Below are 13,485 nucleotides of genomic sequence, written 5' to 3'. Positions count from 1 at the left end.
CTGGTTCAAATATAAATGATTCAGGAACTGCACTGAAGTAAATAGAAGAATTAATAGAAAATAGCAACTTTTGGTACACAGTGCAAAGATTTAAACAGGTTTTTTAAAGTGAGATGCTAATGGTCTAATCCGATTCAATGATGTATGCTAAGCTAAGCTAAAAAAGCTCCAGTCAGACCCAGAGATTGTCTGAATGGATAAAAAAAAAAATTTAAACTCAACGTTTTTAACGTAGGAGAGCTGTAAAATGAGTATTTATCTTTCTTTTTAACATGATTTGTTCCTTTAAGGATCCTCAGAATTATAATTGTAATCTTTTCTGCAAATGTTTTTGGTCACATTGGCGCAAAGTTTCATTATCATTAATGTACTGACTAACATGAGCTAATAATAAACAATACTTGTTCAGCATTCATTAATCACAGTTCAACATTTACTAATGCATTATGAAAATCCAGACATTAGTGCACTGAGAGTTTAATTAGCAATGAATAACTTTATATTAACAAAAACTACTGTAATATACTGTTCATGTTAGTAAATACATTAATCAATGGAACTTACTATAAAGTCTGACTATAATTTCTGTATTTTTTAAATGAAAAATATGGTCAATCGTATCAAATTATGAAAAATAATGTGATTGAATCAAGATAAACAAATAAAATAAATATTTTACTTCTTTTGTAACTGTAATAATAATAATAATAATTAGGGCTTCATTTCAATGAAAACAATCACAAATCAAAACAATTCAGGAAACATTCACGCTGTCAGCATTTGCCATATATTCAGCCGTTAATAATGATACAAACCGCATGTCATTTTCTCCAATTAGAGTCGTTTACTTGTGTATAACGAGATGATGATTACCTGCATAGGGAGAGAACATCATGTTGCATTTATATTGTTCTACAGAATCTACACGATGCTAAAAGGGCCTAAAGTAACAGCCGTAAACCTGCGCTAGTCCTGACATAAGTGTGTTTGTGTTTACCAGAAGAGCATTAGTTGTTGTTTTTTTTCTTGAGCAAATCAAACGCTAGGGAAAGGTTTTTGTGTGTGTGTGTGTGTGTGTGTCAGTCTCTTGCACGAGGCGGTTGGTAATATTGTTGTGTCGGTCGAGAGCGTCGAGGTTGTCCATCTCCTCCTCTTCGAAACTCAAGAGAATTTTCATAGTAAACGTCTTCATCATCCTGTGGAGAAATTAACAAGAAATGAGAGCAGCAAACACAAGACAAACTGTTTATTAGATCATTCAACATCACTAGAATGTGCCAATTTTGAACATGTGTATCATAAAAGTTACTCAAAGGACTACCTAAAAAACAACAGTAAGCTGGATATAAATAAACATAAATAAATAAAAATGTATCACTTTTAATAGTTTTAATAATAAACTAGAAAACAAAAAATATCAACAAATATTACATTAAAATTAACTAATAAAAAATAATACAACTAAAATCACATTAAAATAAATATATGAAGCTATAAAAAGAATATACAGTTGAAGTCGCAATTATTCGCCTTCCTGTGACTTTTTTTAATATCTATTCTCCTATTATTTACATTTTTTCACAGTATTTCCTATAATATTTTTTCTTCTGGAGAAAGTCTTATTTGTTTTATTTCGGCTAGACTAAAAGCAGTTTTTGATTTTTTAAAAACCATTTTAAGGTCAATATTATTAGCCCCTTTAAGCAGTATGCGTTTTCGATTGTCTCCAGAACAAACCACTGTTATACAGATTTGCCTAATTACCCTAACTTTACCCTAATTACCGTAGTTAAGACTTTAGATGTCACTTTAAGCTGAATACTAGTGTCTTAAAGAATATCTAGTCAAATTTTATGTGCTATAGGGCTAAAACTATAAAGCTATATGGCTCTATATTAGGGCTCTACCTTAAGGATCTAGACGCAAAGTCTAAAGCACATGGCGCAAAAGCATTAAGGTCATGTCCGATTCCACTTTTGTTATTTTAAGGACAGAAAAATACGCTCTGCGCCGCAGCGCACGGTCTAACAGGGTTGTGTTTATTCTCTTAATGAGTTCTGGGTGTGTTTTGAGCATAACGTGCATTAAACTAATCAGAGTCTCATTTCCCATTCCCTTTAAGAGTCAGTTGCATAGTGCCATGGCGTATTTGCATAACGGACTTTGTGAATGTAATAACTAAACGCTCCACTAGTGAGAAAACAGTTAAACAGAGCATCATGCAACATGAGGATAAAGAACGAGCCTCCTCCAATCGGCTTTTACTTTCTCTTTACTTTTACTCCCTTACTTTCGTGGAGTAAGGAAACGTTGGAAACTCGCTCCACTGAAGACATCCATTAGCCGACATATTTAATTTTATTTGTTAAGCGCAAAGATTTGAGTCTAAACTATTTCTAAATTCAGTTCTAATCTCCTGCAAACGAATCAATAAACAACAATAACAAAGTGTGGTCAGAAACAGTTATATCCAAACACACGTCCTGTTCTTATGCCCTATATGGTGATGAAATCCTCTCAAAACCCCACAGGTGATCAAATCTGAACTTGTGCTTATTAAAACAAATATAAATATGCATATAATAAATATTACTGCTAATAATAATATTATACTAATGCAGATTGTCATGAATAAATTGTAAAAGCCCCCTGAGGTGAAGAAGGCATGGAGCAGTGTAGAGGTCTGCATTCCCGCAGACCTGCATTTATTTCCGAATAAATCGCGGGAGCGGTCGGTAATGGGTTTAATTTGGGACGGGAGCGGGCTGTCTAGCAATATCGCGGATATTGCTATGCGAATGAGAGAGAGAGAGCTTTGCCTGTGTGTGCGTGTGTGTATGTTAGTGCGCGCGCACGCGAATGAGAGAGAGAGAGAGAGAGCTTTCCCAGATAGCAAAATACACTCGGGTCAGTTCCGCCTAGATTCCCGCTTGCCGGAGACTTACCACTCGGCCCGGCTCCGGCTGCCGGACTCGGGCTGGATGCTTGTGGACTCACTGCCCGATTCCGGCCCGAATCAATCGGGCCAGATGCGGCGGCCGTAAGCGAGCCGACGTTGCCGCATCCGCGCCGGAATCGGCCCAAGAGTAATGTGCGCTGCGGCCCGGAGCTGGCGCGACTCAGTATTTACATACCTTTATATAAAACCTTTTGGTATTACATTGGTACTTGATACATGGTATTACAAGCCTTTGAGTTGATATAACAGCAAACGCCAGTGTGTCTGCTTGGTGCTTGTGTGTGTGTTAGTGCGCGCGCGCGCGCGTATGAGAGAGAGAGCTTTGTCAGTGTGTGTGTGCTTGGTGCTGTGTGTGTGTTTATAGACAGCTTGGTTGTCTGGACTGTATAGCTGGGGGATTTTCGGTTTTGTTCTCCCCCGCTCTTTAGCGGGGTCGGGCAGCGGGACAACAAATTCTTAATATAAGCGGGAGCGGTCGGGTTCGGGCGGGAGCGGGATTCAAAATTTAGTCCCGCGCAGATCTCTAGAGCAGCGGTTTTAACATTTTTTGTAGAAAATTATTTTAGGTTTTTTGCTGTACATCCTGTGTGTATTCAGCAACGTGTAAATGTTTGGACCTGCACAAGCTCATAACTAACACGCTGAACAATAGAGCAGCTTTCAGTTGGTCAATGGCGCGTATATTACTATATTAGTATATTATATTTCAGTTGGTCAATGGGAAATTTCAGTTCCTCAAAATAGCAACGTGCCAACAATGACCCTTAACACGCCTCTATTTATAGACCAGCACACCCATGGGTCCACAAAGTGGTGCAAATGGATTTGTTATTAAACAATTTGCTATTAAACTTATCTTTGTTAAAAAGAAATTGGGAAAAAATATACGGGTGGGGGAGTGGGTGGATAATTCTGACTTCAACTGTAAATATAACACAAAGACATTAAATTAGTAGAAAAACACTATTATATACAGTAATGGCAAGTAAATAAAAATAAAACAAGAAAATCATTAAATGCATGAAAATAAATAAAAGAAATTAAACTAAATTAATATACATTATAAATAAAAACATTTTAATTGGACTAACATAAGCAAATTTGTATGGAGTGCAGCATTGTAATGAGTTTTATACCAGGTTGTGGGTAATCTATTGCTTGTTTACCCATACATCCATGTGCAGAGGTTTGATGCTGTCAAGCAGAACTTCTTCGCAATTTCCGTAGTCGCTGAAAACAACCACAGCTGTGGAGCCCGAGGGGTGGACAGCGTCGATTCTCGCCCGGTAAAACTGTCATGAACAAAATAAAACGTTTATCAGTGCACAGAAAAACAAAACTGCATCAGAAGTGTAGAGTGATACAGCTTTCTAGAAAACTCCATTTTCTACATGTGTCAGATGCACTTAAACTCTGACTGGCAGAGCTGTGATAAAAACATAATGATACTGGCTGTTTTAAACAAGGGAAGGGGCTTCTCAATTAGCCCCACTCTGTCCTCATGTTTCAATTTAATTTAAATCAAACACTGAACAAAAATTATGCATTTCAAAGCACTTTAAGGCAGTGTTTCTCAACCAGGTTCTTGAAGGACCACCAACACTGCATGTTTTGGAGGTCTCCTTTGTCTGTCACACCCATTACAGGTCTTTCAGGCTGTTTCTCAATTCCAAGAACACAGAGAAGGAACTTGCGCTCTCGAGGACACAACGATTTTTTTCCCTTTAAAAATATAGATATATTGATATACATTAATAATAAATCTATATAAAATGCTGCAGTTCCCACCTCCTTTATTCAATCGCAATGACTTCTGAGACTTCTAGAGCGAGTTCGGTGCTCAAGTCTGCATTAGTGCATCATCCATATCAAGAACACATCATGCGTCCTCCATTCCTGCGGTCTTGAGTTATGGATCTAAAATTTGGCTGTTGAGGATGACGTAAAAAGAGAACAAGAGGACGCAAGATCGATGACGAACGCATATTGAGAAACAGCCACGAAAAATGTGCAGAACTTATGGCGCCCAGGAACGTGGTTGAGAAACACTGCTTTGAAGTGAACTAAGCTTTTACTGTTAAATATTATAGTTCACCTTATAATAATAAAACTTAGTCCGTATGAGGAAAAATAGATGTATATATAAAAATATATAATAACAATATTGTGAAATTTCACTGCTTAAATTAAGAATTTATTAATAATAAAATAATAATAAAACAACAAGATTTGTAACTTTACAATAGCAAAAATTAAATACAAATTATGCATGACCATCTTAATTTCTATGTTGTATTATTGTTAATAATAATTATTACTAAATTCTATTATTAACTTATTAGCAGTAGTAGTATTAATATTACACAGTGAAACATTTCAACAGCAATATTTCTGTTTTTACTGAGTAATTAATATTTTACTACTGATGCTAATAACAATAATAAAGACTAATATTTATTTTTACACTGAAATATTTAAACAGTAACTTTTAGTTTTTTATTTAGGAAGTTTTAAATTAAGCAATACCTATTTTACGACGACGACTACTACGACGATGATGACCACTGCTACTACGACAACAACGGCTATAACGATGACGACTACTACTACTACAACGATGGCTGCTGCGGCAGCAAAGATTACAACAACTACTTCTACTACTACTACTACAACAACAACAACGTCTGCTGCTGCGACTGCTACGACGACGACTACGAAAATAATGACTATTACTTAGACGACTGCTGCTGCATCGACGACGACGACTACTGCTTATACAATGATGATGAATAAAGGGGGGTGGGGGTCGCACACCAGATGCGCTGCTCGACGACTCAACACGCCATGCAGCCCCATGCATTTTAGCATTCTAATCATAGACTTATATTAGGGTACACACACCGGCGCCGCAAGTCGGAACAACTCAGAACAACTTTCATATTTCTGCCACGCCACAGAGCGCCATTTGAATTGTTTTATTTTAAATAATATGCGAATGTGCGTGTCTGGTGTGCACTTCCTACTGCCAAGTGTGCGCCATCTATAAGCGGCGCATCGGTGTGCGACGGCCTTAAGATGACGACTTCTGCTGCGATGACGACTAAAATGATAACTACAACTACAACTAGTAATAATACCAATTATAATAAAGTAATAACAATAAATAATTTCTTCTAAAATCAAAAGTATTTCTTCATAATAAAAGGATAATCACTGCTGTAATATCAGAAAACAAAATACTACTATTATTATTATTATTATTTTGGAACTAACGTCAAACACCAAACAAAATCTCACATTTCAAGCTACTTCAAGAGAACTTTAAGGTTCAAAACAAAATTGGTAATTTCATAATTCACTAAACTAATAATTCACTAAATTCACTGAAAATCTGTATTGGAAAAATAAAGAAGTATAGAGTGGGCTGCATAAACACACACTATCACTGACCTTATTGTCTTCCCAGTAGAGTGCCAGACACTGATCACCCGCTTTCCAGTTCACAAAATTATTTATGTCCACCGAGTCTCTCGGACCTTTGATTGGGCCAGATCTCCTCTTGGAGGCGGGGTTATGCATATTTGTTTGCCTTGGAGGCGGGGCTGAAAAATGTGGTTTGATTGGACCAGTCCGTCTGTGTTCTAAATCCCCATTAGGAAGCGGTGTGTTTGAAACTCCGCCCGCTTTAACAAACTGACCTTCATCCTGAAAGTCTTTTTTTCCCAATGCATCCTGGGAATGCTCAAAGTACCCTGAATTGGGTCTTTCCGGCCTGCCTTTCCTTCTGTTGTTCGGCTCATTTCTCATTTTGGGATCAGCAGGGGTTGAGAATTTGGGTGGCGCGGGTCCGTTTGATTGGTTTTTCCTAAATGAAGCAGGTCCTGTGCCATCCTGCTCTTTATTAAGCTCCTTTCCAGACGCACCCTGCTGCTCTCTGGACTTGGAGAAGCTGGAGCTGTATGATAACGGTGCATTTCTAGCATCCTGACTCTCGTTTTTCCATCGCTCTGGTCCTCCTCCTCGTCCCGTTCGCTCTCCGTCCCTCCATTTCTGCGGCTGGGAGAAGCTGGACGAGGCTGGGGTGGGTTTGGGAAAGTCTCCGTCTTTCTGGAAACGTGGAGGTCTGTCGTTTCTCTGTGATCTTCCATCGTTTCGGGGAGGAGGTTTAAACTGTCCTGCATCTCTGGACATTTGATCAGAATTAGAGAAGTTCATCTTGGTTTGGTGGTCTTGTTGTGAAGGCTTTGAGTCTGGAGGGTTATTGAGAAAAATATGAAGGAAATAAAATGATCACACTTTATTTTAAGGTACAATTCATGCTATTAAAAACCATTAACGTAGACTTTTAGCTCAATAAATGAGTAACTAGCTGCTTATTTATAATCACTTATTTATTATCACTTACCCTTACAGTAATCTATGCAATACCTTGCTGCTTGTGCCGTATATTTACTTATTACGGGTTTTAGTGTGTGGAAGTCTGTGCATTATGTTTTATGATGTGCAATAGTCTACTAGGTGCAATATTTGTATGTTTTTTTTAGGTGTTAAATATTTTTAGTGCAATATCATTGTTTTTTAAATGAGTGTTGTATCACTTTATTACTTGAAATATTTTATGTGCAATTGTTTTATGAGTAATATTATTGGTTTTGGTTAATATTATTTTCATTACTTGATATATGACTTAATAGTATTAGTTATCACTGATTCTTTTAAGTGTAATATCTTAAATAATAGTTTGTATATTTATGTATTGTGGCTGTTTCCTTTTATAGATTGGATATAGGTTGGATTTATGTGACTTATTTCACTTATTTAATTTTTTTATTCTGTCTTGTGTTTTTGTGTTTCTGTGTTTTGTGTGTTATGGCAGTCATTACGTAAGCAATTTCCTGCGGGATCAATAAAGTTTTCTAAGTCTAAATAAGTATTACTGAATAAATATGTAAAAATAAAAACAGAAATATTATTGATGTAAGATTTAATTGTAAAAAAAATTAATTATTATTATTATTAGCAGCATTACTAAATCAAAGATAAATTGCTAATAATAGCTTAAACTTTGCAATGGTAAAAATAAAAACAGAGTCATTACTGTTGTAAGATTTTTTTGTAAAATAAATTAAATTAAATAAATAAAATTATTTAAAAAAATAAAATTGATTAAATTACAAAAAAAAAAGAAATCAGTATTATTGATGTAGTAATGAACCCAAGAAAGTCAATTATTTTTAGAGAATTAATTGAAACTTGTAAAATATTAAATATTAGTGGTCTGATCTATTATGAATGCTAAATTTAAGTGAAATATTATTTTTTTATTTGTTTATTTGGCAGAGACAGTGAACATTAATTAGCATTTCTGCAAATGCACCAGAATTAGCCAGAAAGCTATTTTTCATCTGTTGTCCCATTACTATGTATGAAGTATGTATAGGTAAACTATGAACAAGCCCAGCAGTAACTTTAAGTTGCTTGCGACAAAAGTGTCTGCTTAATGACTAAATGTTATTAGTAGTTTGGTTTGAGTATTGGGTAGGATTAGGGATGTAAAATAAGTTCATACTTTATATGTGCTAATATACAGTTAAGGTCCTAATACTAAGCAAGTATTAAACCACTAGTTAATGTTGATAGAAAATGTGTGATTAAACTAAAGTTTTACCAATAAACAGCAATAACATGCTATTAGCTGAAGACGTGAGATGTTTTTATGATGAAACTTATAATGCAATGTTTACTAAATGCATTTTAATAATTAAATAATAAATCATTAATTAAAAATAATGCTTGAATTGTTTATAGGCATGCACAATATCCCATTTTGTATACATAGTGTCAGGGTTCTGCCACTCTGGTCTTGTAAATTCTTGTTTTGGTGGCAGAGCTCTGACACTACCCATGTCTGGTCCTGTTTCTGTCTCTGTGTGCGCGCGCGCCGTCGTGGGTGTACGCGGAGTGTGCGCGCTGCCGCTTGATGTGGCCGCGCACGCTCTGCGTCCCTCAGACGTGCGCGCTCTTGTACTAGTGTTTGTGTTTGTTCTGTCAGCAGCGCGCTGCTTTATTCTCGGCGCCTCAGTCTAGTTGGTTTCAGTTTTGGTTGGCGCTGAGATGAAGCATGCGCGTTGCTTATGTGTGAGCGCACGGTAAGGTGTTTATCTATCGTGTGCTCGTGTCTTGCGTCTCTTGTCAAAGCACGTGGCTCGGTGTTTGCCTTGTGGTCACGTGCTTTTGTCGTGTGCTTCAGTGTTGTGCTTGTCTTGTCATGAACATGCGGTTAATGAGTTCTCTCATTGGCTGCATGTTCTTGCCCTGTTTTTTGTGAGCGCATGGCTTGTGTTGTCTCTCTTTGTCATGTGCTCTCCCATCTATTGTCTAGTCCCACCCTCCTTGTTAGCTCATTATTAGTTAATCATGTTCACCAGTGTGTCAATTTACTTTTTGCTTTATAATCCCCTCATGTTTTCAGTCCCATGCCAGTTTGTTGTCTACACTCCCCGTGTTCCCGCTCCAGTCTTGCCTTGTCTTGTCAGCCCAGCCAAGTTTGTGTGTTTTGTTAGTGTTTTCCCCCTCGGGGTAGTTTTGCCTTTTATTTTTATTTTATTATTAATAAATACCCATTATTTCTTTGCACTTGAGTCCTCGCTCCTTTTCCCCACCCCGACCGTGACACATAGATGTAAAATTTCCCTTAAATTTTGTATTTAATCACTTGTAATATAAATTAACTTACAAAGTGTAAAATTACAATACAAATATTTACTATAATCATAAATGTCTATTTTTATTTTGGCAAATTATTATGATTATTACAATTATCATTATTATAAAAAATGATAATACAGCATAACTACAGCAAAAGTACAGTTTTATTTAATAATATCTAATTTAGTACTTTAATAATAAGAAGAAACAATTAGTATTATAAAAAAGTTATCATGTTTACAAATAACTCTTACATTAGTAATATTTCTGTTTTTATCTTTACATTTTTTATTCAGCAATACTACTTTTCACTAATAAGATTACATGATTGTTCTACGCCATTAAACCACGGAGAAGTACCAAATTGAAAAGTTTAATGACGTACAAAGCGAAACGCCTCAATAAATCCGATCTGCCTGTTTAAATGATAGTCACATTGTCACAGATCCTATTTATATCTGATTATTTCCACATATGAAGGAGGCCCAAAACAGATCTCTGAATATGCAAATGCATTTTTTTTGGTTTACACAGTCACAGTATTGGGTTACATATAACTAGCAGTGTAAACAGGGCCTAAGACTGCATTTACATGGCAGATCTTGATGGTCAATTCCGATTTTGTGACTTTATCTGATTTTTTTGATGAGCTGCTAACATCATCTTTTAAAAGTGACTCATATCCAATCATCTGCATTTACACAGCACAAGGCAAAGGCGCAATGACCAGAAGAAAAAAAAAAAAAAAAAAAGAGCGGGCGCTGACTAACAGCTGATAATTAAAGAGTGCTCTTTTCTCTACCCCTGTATGTAATCTGTTCACAGCTTTTGACAAGCAGTTGTACTATAGTTTATGACAGAAAGGTTCTCATTTGTCCATCTTCTTTTGATTTATAGGCTTAGGCATCTTAATGTAATGTCTATGGCGATGATTTTTGCACGTGATGTATGCACTAGTTTAACACTAGTTTATATTGGTTTTGTGGTGGACATTGTGTTCTCTCGCTCTTGTTAACATGCTTAATTACTTGTCTATATGACAATATAAAAGCTTTTTAAGTCCTCGTGTAAGAGATTTAAGGTTTGGGACTCTGCTGAAGTCTATTTTGAAAAGCAAGTGTCAGACTTGATGTCACTCACTACTGTTTTAATAACGTGCGACTCGCACTGACAGGTGAAAGTCAGATCTACCTGCTTACACTGCAGACACGAGAACACAGATCCGATTCATATCGGATAAATTTCCACATATGAACAAGGCCTGAATCTGATTTGAGTAAATCGCAATCCATGTGATTTGTTCCTGCTTACACGTACATAATAATAATACAAAATAAATAAATAAAAATCGGAATTGAGTCACTTGAACAGTGCAGAGTAAATGCGGCCTTATGGCCCGCTTCCACTGAGTGGTACGGTACGGTACGGTACGGTTCGGTACGCTTTTATGGCCGTTTCCACTGTCAAAAGGCATACCGAACCAAACCGTACCGTACCACTTTTTCGGGACCCTTTCGAAAGGGTCCCAAACTGCAGAAAGGATCCCAAAAGGTGGAGCTACACGCGCAGCTGAACGCTATTGGTTTACAGAAGCCCCTTTCACACATACAGACCTTTCCGGAAAATTGCCGGCAATTTTCCGGAAAGGTTGTATGTGTGAACAGGTCCTTTTTGAAAATACCGGTAAATTCGTTCTGGCTATTTTCCGGAAAGAGAAGGTGTAACATTACCGGCAATTTGCCGGAATGCTGCGCTGTGTGAATGCAGATGGACGATTGCCGTAATAAGCGCGTGCACGTCTAGAACGTAAACACATTTAGCTGCTAAAAGATAGTCAGGTCACGTTTATATGTTCTTCCTAATGCCAACTGTGTAAATAATCATCGATGAGATGCTTATGATAAGCCATTGTTTGTTTACCTTCAAGCTTTGCGTGAGCCTGTGGAACAGCCTGTGAGCGCCTGCACACGCACATATTATGAACATCTCGACATGCGAAAGTGATCCTGAGAAAGTTGTTCACAATATTGATCATCCACAGAGTTTGTAATTTAGTCAAATGTTTACAAATACAAGCGCAGCCGTTTAAAGCTCATTTGTGGTGAATGATGTCAGAATTTACAGGTATTTTGGAATGGATGTGTGAACGCTCTTTTCCGGAAAATTTCCGTAACGTCCTCGCCTGTGTGAACAGCGCTTTTTTGAATATACCGGTAAAGTCGTTCCGGAAATTTTCCAGATATTTACCGGTATCACTGTGTGAAAGGGGCTAGAGATACGTCATTCGTAGACGCAACAAGCCAGAATGTAAACAAAGGACCCGCCATGTTTGAAATACACAGCGAGAGATTACAGCGGAATTATAAATACATATGCAGCCATGGTCGATCCTGCAAACAAACCCTGTCATCATGATAAACAGCCACAAAGCCATGGTGAAGAGCAGATTCACCCTGTGCCGCGTAGTTTAAATGAGCCAGTTTGAAGCCCGAGTGGTTTCGCTTTCTTTCTTGCGCTCGCCGCACGTCTCTATCTGAAATAACATACTTCTTGAGCTGATAATAATAACATGCACTTGATTATTGACAAGCTTTGGAAACTCGATCCTGTGAGAAGCTGACAAACGCGTGTGACACATTCAGAAAGAAAATGACAAACGCGAGAGTGGAGCGCGGGAAAAAAGGTGAAGCCAAGGAGCACGTTATTTCTTCAGCAAACGTGAACAAACTGCCTTGATTTAATCTTTATTATCACCTTTTGGACTAATATGAACTGGAAATGATGGAATGACTCTCTAACAGAGGCTTCATGTGCTGCTGAAGATTACAGACACAGATGAGAGGTTTACTCTGACTGTAGCTATACTTTGTGTTGTTTTGAACCTAATTAACGACGAAATGTCTGCTGTGTGTAGTTCTTCTGTAGTTGGTAACATATCGGAGACTGTAAGGATCTGTATGTGTTCATATATGTTCATTTATTTATTTAATATAATTACAGACGTTACAGTGGGCAATTTCGCACCATCATTGATCTGCAGTTATAATCAAATCCTGTTTATAGAAAAGTTAGTAATAAACATTTATACACAAGTATTTATGTGTATAAAGCATCTGTTTTGTGAGAAGTGCTTTTCATATGATATGTGAGCGACCTGTGCAGATTTACTGTAGACATTTTCTCGAGCGAAAATGACGTCGACTGAAACTTTGTCATATTCCACGCCCACCAAAAGGGTACCCTTGGTAGTGGAAACGCAAGCCTGATAAAGGTGACCCGTACCGACCCGAACCGTACCGTACTGTACCAGTCAGTGGAAACGAGCCATAAGTGTATTATTATTAGGTTTCACTTCTGATGCATTTCTTAACACCCTAAAAGGAGACTTTGCATTGCAGCCGTCACAGTATGCATTTCTGTTCTGCATACAAAATTCACCTTTAAGGGTGTTAAGAAATGCATCAGAGAGAAAAAAAAACAATAATAACAATAATAAATAGAACAACAATAACTAAAAAGTTCATTGACGAAACCCCTACAGCGGCTCCACGGAAATACCAAAGCTTTAAACACAGGACTCATGATGAAGCAGCGCACTTCAAAAGCACAATTACAGTGTTACAGGTCAGTCTGACTCAAACAAGATGCTGAAAATGCGGAAGAGCCGAGCTGTTTCTCCACATATTAGCCCTGTCTGTTTTCTCCTAAAGCCATATGTCAGGCAGAGCTTACCAGCCGCAGAGACTTATCTAAAGCTGACTAATAGAAGCGCCTTCATTCGGGACCGGCCATCTGTCTGACGGCGCACTCAGACTTTT

At 37.3% G+C, this 13,485-nt stretch overlaps 1 protein-coding gene and 1 long non-coding RNA gene across 2 annotated transcripts in view; one reads left to right on the top strand and one right to left on the bottom strand.

Annotated features, from left to right (window-relative positions):
* Window positions 1–656: 656 nt before the first annotated feature.
* The window catches only part of tdrd3 (tudor domain containing 3), a 50,443-nt gene continuing 37,614 nt past the window's right edge, over window positions 657–13,485 (bottom strand). The window contains 3 exon segments of the mRNA NM_001001823.3: window positions 657–1,196; window positions 4,132–4,251; window positions 6,410–7,209. Coding sequence (NP_001001823.3) covers window positions 1,080–1,196; window positions 4,132–4,251; window positions 6,410–7,209 — 1,037 coding nt within the window. The 3' untranslated portion in view covers window positions 657–1,079.
* Window positions 8,295–13,072, top strand: LOC147841916 (uncharacterized). Its single transcript, XR_015503041.1, has 3 exons — window positions 8,295–8,788; window positions 9,640–11,259; window positions 11,941–13,072. It is a non-coding gene; the product is annotated as an uncharacterized LOC147841916 (long non-coding RNA).

Source organism: Danio rerio, chromosome 11 (assembly GCF_052040795.2).
Source record: "Danio rerio strain M-AB ecotype USA chromosome 11, GRCz13ab, whole genome shotgun sequence".
Classification (NCBI taxonomy): domain Eukaryota; kingdom Metazoa; phylum Chordata; class Actinopteri; order Cypriniformes; family Danionidae; genus Danio; species Danio rerio.
Note: the sequence above shows the minus strand (reverse complement) of the source record. Positions and strands in the feature narration are given on the sequence as shown.